The 18,929-nt window shown below is 36.4% G+C and overlaps 1 protein-coding gene across 2 annotated transcripts in view; it reads left to right on the top strand.

Annotated features, from left to right (window-relative positions):
• The window catches only part of rock1 (Rho-associated, coiled-coil containing protein kinase 1), a 238,810-nt gene that overhangs the window by 146,930 nt on the left and 72,951 nt on the right, over window positions 1–18,929 (top strand). For both annotated transcript variants that reach the window (XM_051928913.1, XM_051928912.1), the window contains exons 3-7: window positions 5,169–5,269; window positions 9,646–9,783; window positions 15,630–15,805; window positions 17,146–17,230; window positions 18,107–18,251. In XM_051928913.1, the coding sequence (XP_051784873.1) occupies window positions 5,169–5,269; window positions 9,646–9,783; window positions 15,630–15,805; window positions 17,146–17,230; window positions 18,107–18,251 (645 nt within the window). The remainder of the gene's footprint in view (window positions 1–5,168; window positions 5,270–9,645; window positions 9,784–15,629; window positions 15,806–17,145; window positions 17,231–18,106; window positions 18,252–18,929) is intronic.

Raw genomic sequence — 18,929 nt, 5'->3', positions numbered from 1 at the left:
ATCACCAGTCAAGTCTGTTGTAGTGAAAATCTGCCGATTTAGATCCCCAGCTGATCGATCAGAGCATAACTAGTTTGCATTTTATTTCATTTAGTTTGTGTGCTGCCATTTCTGTTTGTGTAATGATCTTTTTGAATTTGTTTTTTTTTTTCTGATTTGTTTTTCTAACTTTATTTTAATTTATCATGGTATGTGATTGTGGTATGGTTTTCAGTTTATTTTGTGTTACTTTCATTTTTATGTTTTTTTTTTTTTGCTCATTTCAGATTGCATTTTTATGGTTCAGTTCTATTGTATATTTTGTTTTGAATTAAGTTTCAAATTCTTTTTTTTTTCCCCCCGATTTGATTTTCAATTTTTTCAGTATGTTGCAAGTTAGTCTCATTAATGACACAGTGGAGGGGATGCTGGTGTATGCATGTTGCTGTCGCCCATTTTCGTTAAAATTTGTATTAAATTATTATTATTATTATATATTGGTGCAAGAAACTGTCACTTTAGCTCATCTGAAACTAAATATGCATTGAGGTTAGGTAATAAGAATTACATTTTCTAACCTTCAAGAATCTCTGTATACTTGTCTCTGGTCTATAAACTTTTTTATTGAAACCGTTAACCAGTAGACAGTAAACTGCTCTTAGTTTTACAAGTTTGCTATCACATTTTTATTAATCAAATGAGAAAGGAGTCAATTAAAAAGGGTTCAACATTAAATGTTATTTAGACCAAATAAGAACAAAAGCACCCAACTGGCTTTGTATGGTAAAGCAGGAAGAGTGGTAGAAATGCAGAAAATTCAATTCAGTGTAGGTTGCGGGGAAGGCAAGGCTAGAAGATTTCCAGCAAGAGGCTACAAACAATTTAGTTGTAATGGCGGTATTCGTTAAATGCCTCCGCTACGGAAGAGAAAGTGAGGAACTAGAAGAAAGGATAATTTAGGGTAAAGGGGAATAGGGACATAAAGAATCATGGAGAAGGATTTGGCCACAAAGAAAAAAAATGTTTTATTATTATTATTATTACTTTAGTTGATTAAAATGATCTAATAAAAAGAAACATTGCTGGAGAGCAATCCACTATTACCGTATGGAATCAGGCCATCAGAAGCATCTAACCTGGATTCAGCCTGAAAAGTATGTGCATATAGATTATACAGTGATATATACAGTAATTGTGATTTAGTTATATTGTGCTACAAGTTTATGCTATACCATCCACTCCTAACTGCTGCATTTGAAGCATACAACTTTTACATTATGGATTGGGCTAAATGTGTTCAAAGTTCTAGTATGAGTAAGTCTGGAGGTAAAAAATGTCACTTCTGAACATGTTAAAAGCTGGACTTTTCTTTACATCTCTAGGCCAAAATATGGTATGAATTAGTCCACAGTTCATTACATTAATAAGAAAATTGTGAAAGATTTTCTGCTGGTGCACCAAAAGTTGCAAAGGTGATGTCTCAAGTGTGGGATCACATTATAAGCAGGCAAAACACTCCGCTAAAATGAACAGAAATTATTAAACCCTACACAAACACAATGTGCAAATCACACACACACACACACACAACCGCCTGGGGATTTGAATGCTGTTGCCTATAATAATAGTAAATTGCAGTGCTAATCACTGCACAACAGTGTGGGTAACATATATATTATACTTGCAAGTGCATATTACATATATTGTGCATAAATATGTGTATTTATATGTGTTGTAACAGATGAGGCTTGTGTCCACCTCTCGAACCCTCAGGTACCACTCTTGACACGAGGTAAAAGTACAACTATAATCCTTTTTATTATTGTACCGTGCACAAAGCACTCCACACACTACACTCATATATTCACAATAAACTCTTCTTTAAACCAATACCTCCTCGCCCAGACACTTAGCCCACCTTCCTCCCAGCTCAGCTCGGTGTTCTGGGCTTCCCAGAGTCCTTTTATAGCCCCTGACCCGGAAGTGCCTCCAAGCCAAACCCACAAGTCCGTTTTCCTTCCGGGTTAGGGCAAACAGTCCTTTTCTTCATCCCGGGAGCACATCGCTTCTTCCAGTCACGTGACTGAGATGCACTCCCGGGTTATAGGGCATGCCAGAGCCCACTAGCCCCCCTACAGCGACTCCTGGCAGCCCCCAAGGTATCCAGCAGGGCTGTGTCACAACACTACAAAGTCCATGAGGCCCTGCTGGAACTCGGGGCACGAATATGCTGTCCGGAGGGCTCCTCCTAGCGGCCTGGGGTTGACGACCGGAGTCCATAGCCGGTCGTCTGTCACAGTGTATACTTTTTTAAAACCTAATTTTAATAATTATTTATTGGTATTGTATTTTTGTTTGCTATTCTGAGGAGAAATGTAAGTTACTTTCATTGTACTACGTACACATGATAATTAACATCTTTAATGTTGTAGTAAATAAGATGTTTATAAAGCACACTTGTAATTTTTTTTTCTAAATAAGACTTATTATGTATGACTTAGGTATACCTTTACTATTTTGTTTTCCTTTAGAAGTGAAGAGTGGTGCTAGCCACACTGCCACAGTTAATATTATATATGATAGTTTGATTTAATATAGCGGCTTTTGTAGTGGCAATCAAGACAGGAATGATTGCATTATGTTACTCTGTAGAAAGGAATTTTTTGTTTTATTACTTTTGTAGATTTCATATGTAATGTTGACGTAATCTACAAACATGTACAATATATTGATAGTAATGAATTTTGCCTTGAATGTACAGTACCTGTATTTTATATGCTGTGCAAAGTAGGAAAACCTTTTGATTTTGTTGGTTTTAGGGACAACTTACTAATGCCAGCTTCTAGCTGCTAAGTCTTACTTAAGAAGTTTAATTTATGGGCACACAATACTACATGAAAGCATGATTATAAAACGGATTGCTGACTGAATTCATATTTAGCAGCTTCTCTCAAGTCTTTTGAAAATAACAGTCTTGCAATTTACAGTTCAGCTGTTAATTAATACACGTCCAATTGAGTTTCAGTAAACTGAATTATATCACTCTTAGTATAACTGAATTATCCCACTCATGAGTTATATTAAAACAGACCACATGACACAAGGAAGGCACGCACAGAATTGGGAATCTGATTTGGATAGGCCGATTTTCAATTAAAAAAAAAAAAGACAATCGAAAACACCCAGAAGAAACAAAAGCAGTGCAGCTCTAATTGGTTTTATTTTGAATGGCATGCAGATTCAGTACTCAGTGACTGGAAAAAAAACAACGAATGATGTTTTATCTTTAGACAGTATGTTTTGTTGGAAGCAAACAAAAGGCAATAGCTTAGCCAACATTTAACATTAAAATTACTTATTGGAATAAGTGGTTATTTAAATTTGCCGAAAGGGGAAAAAAGTGTAAAAGTGTAGTCTATAATAATAAAGTTCATTTAATGTTACAGAGATTTTGTTTTTTAATTTGAGTGAAAGAATTCAAATTCTCATGTGTATTGTATCTGAACATATCCCTTCAAACTGAATGCTTGCTGTTGAGTTTGCCACAAGAGATGAATGGAAAGCCAAGCTATTGTGGTGGAACTGTTTTTCTGGAATTTGAAGTATGTCAGGATTGTGTCACTAGAAAATCCAGTTGGTTTCTTGAGAAAAAGTATTCTTGTGTCTTGATGAAAGCATGCACTGTATTAATACTTAGTATTCCTGTTTCATGGAAGTTTTGTGTTAACTGCTTCTATTTCTTTGCTAAGAACTTTAGGATTCATAATAAAAGAGGCAATTAATATGCTTTCAAAATAAAGTAATTTTTGATCACATACAGTACATGACATAGTTGTAGAGCTGCTGTTAAACAAACAAAACATGTTGAACACAGTTTGGTCCTTACTATTGATAATGTTTTCTGAGACACAAGAGGAAGTAGTGGGGCTTAATTGTACTTTATTGCTAGGGTCATGTGGGTGGAACAAGTCAGACTGTTGAAACTGCTGTTTATCTATACAGCATCCTTACTGATGTAAATAGGAGCACAATCCTTTCCTGTTTCCTGAAGTCGACAATCACTTCCTGTCATGGTGCCACCATTTCTCAGTGGGCAGATAGATCATTGTTGCTAATCAGGTCTTTGATTATAGTATTGACAGTTAAGGTATAACTTAATCAGTGTAGTTTGTTGAAAAGAGAATTAAATAGAATGAGCGTAACAAGCAGCCATATGGGTTAAAGTGATGAGCAATAACATGGAAAATTAAAAATATTTTTTCTAGTTTAAGTAAAATGAACTTTTGTTTGTGTATATTTTATTTTTCTTTTTGTTTTAATTTAGTAAGTAGAGTTTCCAGGTGTAGTACTTTAACTTAAGGAAATATCTAAATAAACAACAAACAATTCATAACTCAAGTACACTTTTTCAATATACCTTCCACCAAAGTTCTCTTATTGTCCTATTGCTTGGCTTATGATTTTTCAAATGCAATAAGCTCTTTTCATGCATGGGTTCATATTGTCAGATTTTAAAACTTTGGTTTAGGATTTCTAGAATTTTTGCTTGGGAAATCAAAAATTATTTTCATAGTGTGAGTAAGTGCAAAGCCTTTAGAAGTCATTGTAAAAGCACCTGTGCATTTGTGTATGTGTCTCTTACGTTAAAGTGGATGTATGCCAGACCATGTGCAGCTGTCTATATACCACTTCAACTCCAGTTTAATTTAGTGTAAATCCAGTATTTGAATTAAGATAAGTATGGCTACAGATATGTTAGTTAAACTTAAATAACAGCTGTTCTTTTTTGAACAATTTCAGTGTTTACTGTTCACATACAAACTGTACAGTAACAAACCATTCACTAAGAAAAATAATGTCCATACAGAATGTTTTTTTTGTTAGTAATTAATTATGTTTTTTTTATTGGTTTCAGTAAAACAAAATGAAAAGATTGTTTGTAATTTATAAACCACATTTAAATTTTATTTATAATAGTACATTAGTCATGTTAATTTTGGTTTACCACCTTTCCTATACTGTTTTGAAATTACTTATATTTTGGTGAAATTCAAATTCTTTCGAAGATTAAATTCACAATAAAAAAACAATTTTTCTGTCATGGAATGTTTGTTAACTGAGATCATTTTATTTGTTAGTAAAAGTCTTTAAAGATTTTAAAAAATAACTTGCCTTTTTTTTTTTCCCAGACAAAGACACAGTTAGCAAAGTTCGAGACTTGCGAATGAAAGCAGATGACTATGAAGTGGTTAAAGTAATTGGCAGAGGAGCCTTTGGAGAAGTCCAGCTGGTAAATTCCAAAACCCAAATTCACTGTTACTTTTCATGTTCTGTCTTTTTCAAATTGCTAGAGTTGACTTGGCTATATCCTTCTTTAACAAAACTAATATATATATTCACACACACTATATTGTCAAAATAATGGGTCACCTGCCTTTAAACACACATGAACTTTAATGACATCCCATTCTTAATACATAGGTTTTAGTGTGGAGTTGGCCCACCCTTTCTAGCTATAACAGCTTCAATTCTTCTGGGAAGGCTTTTCCACAAGGTTTAGTAGTTTGTTTATGGGAATTTTTGACCATTCTTGCAGGACAGCTTTTGTGACGTCAGACAGTAATGTTGGATGAGACGGCCTGGCTTGCATTCTCCACTCTAAATCATCCCTACGGTGTTCAGTCAAGTTGAGGTCAGGGTCCTCTGCAGGCCAGTCAAGTTCCTCCACACCAAACTTGCTCATCCATTTTTTTTTTATAAACTTTGCTTGGTGCGCTGGTGCGCAATCATGTTGGAACAGGAAGGGGCTATCCCCAAACTGTTCCCACAAAGATGGGAGCGTGAAATTGTCCAAAATGGCTTCATATGCTGAAGCATTAAGAGTTTCTTTCACTGGAACTAAGGGGCCAAGCCCAACCCCTGAAAAACAACCCCATACCATAATCCCCCCCTCCACCAAACTTTACACTTGGCACAATGCAGTCAGGCAAGTACCATTCTCCTGGCAACGGCCAAACCAAAACTTGTCCATCAGATTGACAGACAGAGAAGCGTGATTCGTCACTCCAGAGGACATGACTCCACTACTCTAGAGTCCATTGGCGGTGTGCTTTACACCACTGCATCCAATGCTTTGCATTGCACTTGGTGATGTAAGGCTTGGATGCAGCTGCTTGGAAATTGAAACCCATTCCATTAAGCTCTCTACACACTGTTCTTCAGCTAATCTGGAGGCCACACGATGTTTGGAGATCTGTAGCTATTGACTCTGCAGAAAGTTGGTGACTTCTGCACACTGAGCGCCTTCAGCATGCTTTGTCCCAGCTCTGTGATTTTACATGGCCTACCACTTCGTGGCTGTGTTGCTGCTGTTCCCAGTTGCTTCCACTTTGTTACAGTACCACTAACAGTTGACTGTGGAATATTTTTAGTAGTGAGAAAATGTAACGAATGGGCTTATTGCACAGGTGGCATCCTATCACGGTACCACACTTGAATTCACTGAGCTCCTGAGAGTGACCCATTCTTTCACAAATGTTTGTAGAAGCAATCTACATGCCTAGCTGCTTGTTTTTATACACCTGTGGACATGGAAGTGATTGGAATATCTGAATTCAATGATTTGGATGGGTGTCCTTCAATTCCATGGTCTTTTGGTATCTGTTTAACTGATTCTGCTTCAAATATTATATCTGCTTCAAATACAGTGGAACCTCTAGATACGAGTTTAATTCTTTCCAGCACTGAGCTTGTATAGCGAATTTCTCGTATCTAGAACAAACTTCCCCATTGAAAATAATGGAAATCCAGTTAATCCGTTCCGCACCCCAAATATATTAACATAAAAATCAATTTTCCTAACAAATAACACTGATAAATTATATATACTGTAGTCTACCTTTAATAAATAACACTGGTAAATAATATAACTGATTATTAAAAGAATCAAAACAGGTGTCCAAAGTGCAGTAGAGCATTCAATAAATGTTTAAATAAATAATCCTTAAAACAGTTGTGAAGTGGAGGTTTAAAATACACAAGAATAACAATCCTTTAACACGAGGTTAAAACGTCAAAAGGATGCAGTCTTTAAAAAACAGACGACAATCCCCGGTGCTTCTTCTCTGTTAGCGTCTCACCTGCGGGCTCTGCAACAGGCGAGACACTCTTAATGCAGCTGACCCTCTCTACACCGTCCTGCTTCAGCTGTTTGGCTCGCCTGTTCAGCTCACTGTTCAGCTACACGCGAGCCTGCTCTCCTGCTCACTCGCCCGCCCGCTCGCTCTCGCTCTCTCTCTCTCTCTCTCTCTCTCTCTCTCTCTTTTCTTTTACTTCTTCTCCCCCTTAACCGGCTCGCGCTTCTCTATATATGCGGGGAGGACATGGCAGCTGCAGCCCATCAGCCACAGGAACAATCATGGATGTGGGCAGTTTCCCACCTGTGCACTTAAGTGAGAAACGCAGACACCGCAGATCGCGGCTCGCAACTGCTACCACGCCCCCTCGCTAAGCTGAGAGCTATACCCACAGCCTGGCTCGTGGCTCGTTACGCGAGCCAATGCTCGCATTTAGATCAGAAATTTTCACTCATACTTTCCTCGTATTTTGAATTTCTCGTATACAGAGGTGATCGTATCTCGAGGTTCCACTGTATTATATATTTTTTAAAAAAATTCTTTTTAAAGATACAATTTGAAAGTACTGCTTAATGTTTATTCTCTTTTGTACTGTATGCCATTCCCCCCAAGTACAATATAAATTACTTAAATTATTAATGATAGATTTTTAGAAAAATGTCTAAGCATATTGATGAAACTGCTGTTCATTTCAATTATGAACTATTAATATAATTATTATGGTTAAATATAAAAATATTTAACCTGTAAAACTAAATGTTTCTTTTTCATTATCCCTCTTGCTTTCCACCCATCCCGCAGAACCCATATTATACTAGCAGTACCCTTTTCTCCTCTGTTGTCTGCTGTATTAAAGGAGTGCCTTGTTTGGAAGATTATTTGTGCCAAAGTTAATTATAATCCATTGTGTTAACTACTGGCAAAGCAACTGTTGACTCCTATTGCCGTTATGCTACTGTACGTAACTGTACAAAGTATTTTTTCATGTTACAGTTGATCCGTTTTTTTTTTTAAATCTCAAATAGTTCCTGGTTTGGAATTAATGTTGTGTCTGTTTAATCTATGGGTGCAGTGATTGAACTTTTTAATAGCTTTTTCAATTTGCACAAATCACATTTTGCTGTCCACAACAAATTTTAAACAGGAAGCAGTCATTTGTTATATGATCTCACATTGATGGCAGAAAATTAAGTGGAACTGAAGGGAACATACTGAAATGGAAAATAAGTTGGAGGGAAAGTGCCAGAAGGAAATGTGGGAAAGACCAGGGTGATGAAGGAGAAGGGGTTTATGGTTGTGTGGTATTATTATGTAGTAAAGATGCTGAGTGACACTCAATCTAATGCTTGTGTGTTGGCAGTGGGTGTAGATGTAGATATTTTATAGTCTTTAGTCCATGAGTGCATACTTTATTTGTTGAAAGTATATAATGGGGTGAAGATAGCTAAGTTTAGATATTAGTGATTGAGTTGTTTTAGAGAAAGTAAGGAAATTCTGTGGCTTTGGTGACATGTTGAATATGGATAGAGGTTAAGGCACTGCATTGATAGCTGGGATGAAAGTTGTATTGAAGTAATTCTGGGAGCTATCCACCATTTTGTCTTTTAAAGGAACCTCTTTGGCAATGAAGGGGATAGTTTATGAAAGCTGCATAATGAGTAGTATGTTCTACTGTTCTGGGAGTGATGGGTATCTGATGAAAGCGAAACACGTAGCAAACCTGAAAAGAAGAGAGATGTGAATAATTGGACATGTGGAATGTCATGGAGTGAAAGGAAGTTGAATGCTGAGTTAAGATAACTTGGTATGTAGGTGATAGAATCTGTGCTGAGCAGAAACAAACTAAGATGGATTTGGCACATGGAGTGAAAGAATAAGGATAACTAGGTGAATATGTGCACTCAGGTGGAGGTGAAGGGCAAGAAGCTCACAGGGAGGCCAAAGAAAATGTGCTTGGAAGTGGTATCTGATGATGTGAAAAGAATGACTTTAACCCCTAAAGGGTACAGAGGATTGCAGAGAATGGAGGAAAAATATTTGGGGGGAAATAGCTAACCCGGGTAAAACTAGAAAATGCCTATTTTAAAGATAGAGGAGGAAGCTGAAGAAGAAAACAACTGATCATTTACTTTGACCTTTCCTTAAATTAGACAAGAGATGTCTCATCATACAGTACTCTCTTTTTTTTGCACAGTTGTAATTTTTGTTTGGTTTTTTCTAATAAATAAAAATAATGCAAAATTTGCCTTTTTATGTTAAAATTAATAATGTGTCTCTTGCAGGTTTGTTATGCAAATATTAACGTATTAAGATTTTTTATTCATCATTTTTTTATTTCTCTATAGAGATTTTAAAAATTTGTATTTTATGTAAAATTCTATTGTCGGTATAAAGATTTTAAATGTGAAATTGTGCTTATGATTCTTTGTAGCTGTTAAAAAGAACTACTTGCCCTTATGTAGAGTTTTATGTGCTAATAAAACAAGACCGAAACGTTTTCCTTTATGTGCATGTTTTGTGTCTTTTTTAGGTAAGGCATAAATCAACAAGAAAAGTGTTTGCAATGAAGCTTCTCAGCAAATTTGAAATGATCAAGAGGTCAGATTCTGCATTCTTCTGGGAAGAAAGAGATATTATGGCTTTTGCTAATAGCCCCTGGGTAGTTCAGGTATAAAATATTTACAGTTATCATATCAAATAGAAAGAAAACCTTGATGCCAAACAATTGGTTTAATTTACATTGGATTCACCATGGTTTATTTAATTGTTTTTTTTATTATTTAAAAAGTCGCCAGGGCGCTTTTCAGCTACATAATGTAAACATTGGTCATGAGTTTCCATTGCATTTACCATGTAATACTGAAGCCTTACCTAGCTCTGTGATTTTCATTACATCACTTTGAAAATGTTTTACTTTCTGTTTATGCTGTGTTTTTTCCATTTGTTCTTTTATTTGTTTAATGTTTGCTCCCTCATCTACTTAATGTTGTGGGGTTCACCTTGGGTGAATATCTGGAAATCGGTCTGTTGAAGGCACAGTGTAGTCATTTAACAAGACAGTGATTTTAAAATACCCGTGAATGTATATATTAGAATTGTTGGAAAAAGTTGAATTTGTGGATTGACATATTAGATTGGCTCATTGACACGTTGCTGCAGGACTAAAATGAAACTGTTGATACTTAAAATATCACAATGCCACCTAGAGGAATATTCTGTTTGTTAATTTCTTCTATGTGGCATCACCTATTTTTGATTCCAGTTGTTTACACGGAATATTGGTTACTTCATTTATTTTATACCTTTTTTTGCAATATTTGGTTTCGAGTTTGGATCTAATAACATTCACTTGAAAAAAAAACAATGAAGCAGAATGAATGCTATCTCATGGGAACGTAAGCATTATACTTTAGATAAGGTATATTTGGAAATATTCTCGGATATTAACATTGCAATGCATATTGTAAGAATATCATAAGGAGTTAACTGTTGTGGCACTAACTACTGAACTCAAGCTTGATGTCTTTATCAAAAACTAAATAATTGACAATAAATATATTCTGGACAGTCTTGACTCCAGCACAGCTTTTTGACCACTATGAACTTACTGATTTCAATTTTTACCGTTACACATTTGTTGTTATGTTAATTCTGCACAATATGGCTGGTAGTCTAAATACAGAATATTCAAAGAAATATGCATTTAAAATGTATGTAAACTAATGCAAAGCATTTTTTTAAACACTTAAATACAGCACAGCAATATTTTCAGACATATCGGCAAACAAAAAAAAAAAGCCCAAATTCAGAAATGTTGTAGGTTTACATAATTATTTAGATTGCAGAGATGTTGACAGTATACTAATATAGGTCTGAGGTCTGTCTTAAATGTTCACATAATCGCATCGTCATTTCAAAACATCGACGTTTGATTCTATTGCCGGTGGTAGCTTCTGTGGTAGGGGGATTGGAGAGATGCTTGTGGATTCCGAATAATTAGCTGCTGTCTAACCACATACCAATGTAGTGGGGTTCTGTTGCACAAGCATATTAGCATGGGACACAGGAGTTAGTTTTGTTTTCCCACTGACTGCTACAACTCAGTACATATAGTATACTCCATAATGTTATTACGTTGATTTAAAGGTGATTCATTCCAGGTTCATAAAAAATTCTAAAAATCACAGTGCCGTATTAGCATAAAACATAAATTAGATCTGCAGTATAAAATCATTTTGAATAAATGTTTTTATATGGATTTATGGTCACTGCATTGAAGCAGTGGTATTAATATACATTCCCATTCAAACTTTGTGCGTGACACACTGATTAGGCTCCCTACACTCAGCTACAGTGTACAGTGGAACCTCGGTTAACGAACGTCTCGGACCATGTACAAATCAGTTTACGAGCAAAAAGTTTGCCAAACTTTTGCATCTGTTCATGACTACACACTCGGTATACGAACAAGCCAGTTTCCCTTTTGATTTGTGCGCGCCGATGATTTTCGCACGTCTTCAGTCTCTCCCTGTGCAGAAAGAGAGAGAGAGAACGACACATGACACACACACACAGGCGCGCGCGAGAGAGAGAGACACAGACACACACACACACACAGGCGCGTGCGAGAGAGAGAGAGAGAGAGAGAGAGAGAGACACAGACACGCGCGAGAGAGACACAGACACAGGAGAGAGAGAGAGAGAGAGAGAGAACGACACATGACACACACACACACAGGCGCGCGCGAGAGAGACACACACACACACACAGGCGCGTGAGAGAGAGACACACACACACACACAGGCGCGAGAGAGAGAGAGAGAGAGAGAGAGAGACACAGACACAGGTGCGTGCCCGCGAGAGAGAGACACACAGACACACACACTGGCACGCGCGCGAGAGAGACACACAGACACACGCACTGGCGCGCGCGCGAGAGACAGACACAGACACACGCACTGGCGCGCGCGAGAGACAGACACACACACACACACACACACACACACACACACTGGCGCGCATGCGCGCGAGAGACACACACACACACACACACGCACACACACACTGGCGCGCGCGCGAGAGAGACACACACACGCACACACACACTGGTGCGCGCGCGAGAGAGACACACACACACACACTGGCGCGCGCACGAGAGAGACACACACACACACACACACACACACTGGCGCGCGCGCGAGAGACACACACACACACACACACACACACACACATACATACATACACACACAGGCGCACGCGCGCGCGAGAGAGACACACACACACACACACACTGGCGTGCGCGAGAGAGACACAGACACACACACACACACAGGTGCGTGCGCGAGAGAGACAGAGACACACAGACACACACACACACGAGAGACACAGACACACACACACACACAGGCGTGCGCGAGAGACACAGACACACACACAGACGAGAGAGGAAGAGACACACACGCAGAGGCGCGCGTGCGAGAGAGAGACACACACACACACAGACGAGAGAGGAAGAGACACACATGCAGAGGCGCGCGTGCGAGAGAGAGAGAGACACATGCGTGCGAGAGAGAGAGGGAGCTGGACGCATAAGGCAGAGAAGGCAGTTAAAGAATGCACAGGGCTTGTTTTTGTTTTCACTTCTGTTTACAGCGATCGGTTCATAGCGTGCATTGTTGCAATGTTACTTTTCTTGGTGGTTTATTAAATTACGGATTTTTCAAATGTTCATTTTTTTTCCCTGTGCTTAAAACTCGTTAACGTGTTTTTAGCGAGCGGTTTGTAGCGCTATAGCGCGAACTCTTGCAGTGTTAGTTTTCTCTGTTGTTCAAGGTTTTCTCAGTGTTATTCAATGTTTTTACATTTAGTTTACTATTACGCTGTGCATTCTGTGGTATACTTAACTATATTTGTGCTTAAAAACTTTAAAAAATATATATTTACATACAGTTCGTATGGTCTGGAACGGATTAATTGTATTTACATACAATCCTATGGGGGAAATTACTTCGGTTCACGACCAAATCGGGTTATGATGAGTTTTGGAACGAATTATGGTCGTGAACCGAGGTTCCACTGTACTTACTATTGCTAAACTTACTAAAGCCAGGAATCTAATGCACCACCATGCCTGTAAGTATGAGTACCTGAAAAATTCCTTTGAAGCTCACAAGAATTAAAAATAAATTGATGGATGCAATTTAGTGCTTTGAGGAAATTTCTACAAATATTTGGAATCACTTGACAGTATTTATTGTCATTGACGGTGTGCCAAGCCAATCAGTGATGGATAATATTATCGACCTTCATCTCAACCCTTTCAGGTACTGACATTTTGTAAAGAAAGTACAACTGCCTTTTAACTGAGCATTTTGAGTGTTAGTATTCTGCCAAGGATGAAAAATGCGGACACAGATTTGTAAACAAATGAAACAAAAGGAAATAGGATGATCTAAAAATCAAGGACAGAAAACATAAACACACTATTAACACAAAGAGACCTTTTTCTCTTTGGTTTTTATTTAATCTAGAAGCAGAAAGTACACAAAATTGACCTTTATACTGTGGAAATAGTTACAACCTCCTGGCTGTCATATACTAGCTAAAAGGTCAGAAAAGCTGCACCAAAACAAAACAAAAAATGGCAGCACCCATGAAAAAGCAATTTATATTGTTGCAAGACCTGACATGTTTTTAATTTAATATTGCTGGAGTATGTGAATTTCCCCTTGGGATTAATAAAGTGTGTGTGTGTGTGTGTGTGTGTGTCTGTCTGTCTGTCTGTCTGTCTATGAAAGACAACATGATCTTAAAACCAAAAAAATATTTCAGCAATTCAATCTTCAGTTCTTAAAACCCTTAATGATGGGGAAAAATCATTGTCACGCATAAAATACAGCAAAAAAAAGTACAAACAGAACAAAATCATTGCATCAAAGTTCATTGCATCTTGATAAAGCCAAATGCCACTATTGACCTTTAAGCAAGTACAAAAATGAATCTTCAGTATTGCAACTTATATGACTAAAATTGCTTGTTTTATAAATAGAATAAAATGTAAAAGTCATTAAGCTGGGTTGTCTTACTAAAAATATATTTATTGGAAGATATGTATATATTAGAAATATGTTTTTTTCCCCACATAGATACCAAAAACTCAAATACCTTTCAATTCACAGTACAGCAAGATGCAATCAGAACCAGAATTGCTAAGTGACCGTAATTAGTTTTAGGTTAATACTGAAGATTGTAGGATATGTTGGCATGCATTAACTGAGTATGAAACAAGTTTCGGTACGCAGACAAAATCGCTTATATTGTTAATTACAAGTACTGTACACTTTAAAAAGACTTCAGTTACTATCATCAGGCTTAATTTAAATTGAAAGTGCACGATTGTTGCTGTGGGGGGTCATCAAAAAAAAAAAAACTACAGCTATTGACCAAATAACTATCATTTGCAAACACCAGCTAAAAACCCATACAACATTCACAAAAGCCCCAAAACCACATTCTTCCCCCCCCCCCCCCCCCCACACTCCATGATTCATTTTTTAAAATTCCACCTCTTGTTGTGTTCTTCTATACATTTAACCTTTTCCTTTGTCATTGTGCAGCTGCTTTGTCCTAAAATGTACCTAGATTTGGTACCCTAAAACACTAATTCTCAATTTGATTAAGCCTGCTATGTTTTTTGTTTCCATATGCCAAGTCTTTTTCACTGGAAAAAGTTGGGAGGGCCTTATAGATTGGATCTAAATAATTTTTACTGGAAGGGCTGACATTCCACTTTTCATTTTTCTGGCTGTGGAAAGAATGGTGATTTAAACATGTTGAAATGTTTTTTTTTTTTTTTTTTGTTTTTTTTTACATCTTCTATGGGAGGTTTTTAAGGTATAGCCTACTGGGAAAAGAGATTAGGGGCATACCTGGGACACACCGAAGTGGTTATATTTTTCAGTTAATGTGGTATATTTTGGAGATTACCCGGGAGATAACAGAAATCATCCCTAAGGATAGGGTGGCCCAAGCAGCCCAGTATGTTGTTATCACAATCCTTATCAGGTTAAGTGGAGTTGGAAGAATAATGACAATTTCACTTGCCAGGTAATGTTCTAAGATAAACAGCAAATGATCTCAAAAAATAGTTGTCTTTTTACCTGACATTTTAGGCTATCATTCATTTACAGAACTTATTAAGTTTTAAATATAAACACTTTTTCACAGATTTTCAAATCTTGTTTATGCTAAGATTAATTTGAAGTGAATATTAAGTGTTAAGTTTGTAGACATTCAATTTTAGAAAGTGTTATAAATTATATTTTGTAATACGCATTTGTCATTTCCGATTGACACATTTGCAGATTATAGCTGTATGTTTAGCATTTTGTTAGTAATCATAGCTCTAAAAAATAATGCAAGTTAATGTTTATTTACAGACTCATAAGGATATCTGTTCTGTGGTATCTTGAAAATTCAGATAATTAATAATCGTTACCTTTCCTTTCAAGCTATTTTATGCTTTTCAAGATGACCGCTATCTTTACATGGTAATGGAATACATGCCAGGAGGAGACCTAGTCAATCTGATGAGTAATTATGACGTTCCTGAAAAATGGGCCAGGTTTTACACAGCAGAAGTAGTTCTTGCACTAGATGGAATCCATTCTATGGGCTTCATTCACAGGTATTTACTTTTTTATTTAATTATATAAAGTATATATGAGAGAGAGAAACATTTATAGATATAATTTTGTATTTTCATACCTTCATAACTTAACTAGTTGTGTGTGTGTGTGTGTGTGTGTGTAACCTATAAGTTTTACTTTCACTTATTCAGCAGAATTTTTATAGCCTATAGTTTATACAATTTACTGCAACAAAATAAAAAAAAAAAGTTTTCTTTATTGTTGAAGGTAAAAATTGGTAATTTTTGTTGTTCTTTTCTTTTTAAGAGAGCATTAGAAGCCAGTGCTCTTTCCACTATTATAAGTAGCTGATAACTATTACATTTATTTTTCTTAAAAGTTAATTCTTTAGATCTTTCAGAATTCTCTGAAAAACATTCAAATAATATCTTATGACTCGCTTAAAAAATTTAAAACATTCAATAGCATCATTAAAGCATCATATCCACAATATTGTTGTGAGAGATGCTAGATCAAATACTGATTTAACAAACAAAGGTTAGCTTTTTAAACAGTTTAATTTCAAGTATCTCAGCATTCTCCAGAGTAAGACTAGGACAGTTAATTTATAGTAAATAGCACACAGGGATACATAATCATCATTTTCCCTTGGAACTCTACTGTGATGGTGCAATGGTCTTTCAACTGTCCCTGTGGGCTACTGAAGTGTCTGCCAACTACGTTGGACCAATTATTGTGGCCAAAAATGTGACCTGATGTGTGAGGCAGCAGTGCTAACCTTTCTTTTTTTAACCTATTCTACCACAATTACATTATACAATTATAGGCAATCCACACCTTCCAGGAAAAGGTAAATGTTTCTGCTGCTGATGCTCTTGCTGTTTGCAGAGGGAAATGCTTTTCATGTACATTAAAATATAAGGAGGGAAAGGTCAGACAAAGATAACACTTACAAACATAGAAAACTGACATTTTATATAGTCCCACTACAAATTTACATTACGCTGTGAGGTTGCCATCTCACCTTGCTGATAAAGAAGAGTCGATACCTACTGGCCAGAGTACAATGGGAGAAATACATTTATTTTATTTATGTAAGATTAGTAAAAAATTAATTCATCTTGAAAGAAAAAAAAATCTCAAACATTGCTTTACCATTGGTAACCATCCGCTAGTAACTTAAAATAAATACTTAATATTAACTCTTTCCCATTTAGTTTCCATCTTTTGGAATAGTGGAAGGGGTACCTCAATCTAAGTGTCAAATAAAGTTATGAAATATTTAAAGCAATGTGTTCAAAAATGTGTTTTATTTTTGAAGAATTTCACTGTGCTATTTTGTTACTGAAATGTTTTTTGTACTGGGTTATCTGTGCAGGGATGTAAAACCAGATAACATGTTATTGGATAAAGCTGGGCACCTGAAACTTGCTGATTTTGGTACCTGCATGAAAATGAATCAGGTAAATGTTTTACAAGAAATGCTTCTTAATGTAGTAACTATATAAAGTATAATGACATCCAAATACTATTCTTTAAGCATTGTTTAGCATTTTTATTTTTACCACAGTCATTTAAGTGTGCATTAAACTAAAATTCTGGTAAAGCAAAGGTAAGGGCTGGTAAAGTAGGGGCATTTAACTGAAAATATACTTTGCAGAAAACGTGTGTTTACTCAAGTGGTTGTTTCACACAAGCACCACATGCTGTTTTCTAAGACTTCAGTGATTGTACCCAATTGTTTTGAACTTTTTCTGTTTATCACTCTTAAATGCTCATCATGAAAAACTACTGACAATTAGAAAATGATGCTTTTTGTCAACATGCAAGCAACTTGCCCAGAAATAGCCTAATCAATATGCAAAACATTTGGGACATTGCTCATTATAAAATATCATATAACAAAGATTTAGCAGTGACATACATAGCTCATATCTCTGTTTACAAGTACACCATGTCAAAATCTAGACAGACTGATGGCAAATGAAAACAGAATTAGGAAACTACAGGCATAAATTACAAATAGCCTGCCTCAGAATGAAAGATGGAGGAGGTAAAGGAGCAGTTTAAAACAAAATCCTTGGGTGTTTTAAACTTCTCGAGAATAACAAGATGTTCCAATGCACTTAAAATATTGCACCAGTAATTTGAACTGATATTATATAACATTTTTATCTAAATATGTTTTTACATTAGATTTGTTCTGTCTATTCCATAATTATCAAATAGTAATGATACAAAAAATTAAATGACAGCTACATTTTCTCTAAAATTCATCTTTTGAAGTTGGAAAGATTCTTACAGAACTTGCTTGTATTTCTATATTTTTTATGTTTAAGGATGGCATGGTACGATGTGACACAGCTGTGGGCACTCCTGATTACATTTCCCCAGAGGTACTAAAGTCACAGGGTGGAGATGGCTATTATGGAAGAGAATGTGACTGGTGGTCTGTTGGAGTTTTTTTGTATGAAATGCTTGTAGGTAAGTGCTGGAACTAAGGTATTTTAAAGTAAACAATAAATAATTTCAGAGTTAAATTTATTTTAGAAGGTTTAGTGGTAGAGGTAGGAATTATTGATTTGAGACTTTGCTAGTGTCTCTGTGATCAATTTCTTAGGGAGTGGGTGCGAAATTGAGATTTTTGTTAAGAATTACAGTACTGTGCAAAAGTTTTAGGCAGGTGTGAAAAAATGCTGTAAACAAAGAATGCTTTCACAAATGGAAGTGTTAATCATTTATTTTCATCAATCAACAAAATGCAGTGAATGAAGAAAAGAGAAATCTAAATCAAATCAATATTTGGTGTGACCACCCTTTGCCTTCAAAACAGCATCAATTCTTCTAGGTATACTTGCAGACAGTTTTTGAAGGAACTCGGCTGGTAGGTTGTTCCAAACATCTTGGAGAACTAACCACAGATCTTCTGTGGATGTAGGCTTCCTCACATCCTTCTGTCTCTTCATGTAATCCCAGACACACTCGATGATGTTGAGATCAGGGCTCTGTGGGGGCCATACCATCACTTCCAGGACTTCTTGTTCTTCTTTACGCTGAAGATAGTTCTTAATGACTTTGGCTGTATGTTTGGGGTCGTTGTCCTGCTGCAGAATAAATTTGGGGCCAATCATATGCCTTCCTGATGGTATTGCGTGGTGGATA

This window comes from Erpetoichthys calabaricus, chromosome 6, assembly GCF_900747795.2.
Source record: "Erpetoichthys calabaricus chromosome 6, fErpCal1.3, whole genome shotgun sequence".
Taxonomy (NCBI): domain Eukaryota; kingdom Metazoa; phylum Chordata; class Cladistia; order Polypteriformes; family Polypteridae; genus Erpetoichthys; species Erpetoichthys calabaricus.
This window is presented reverse-complemented; position numbering and strand designations above follow the sequence as displayed.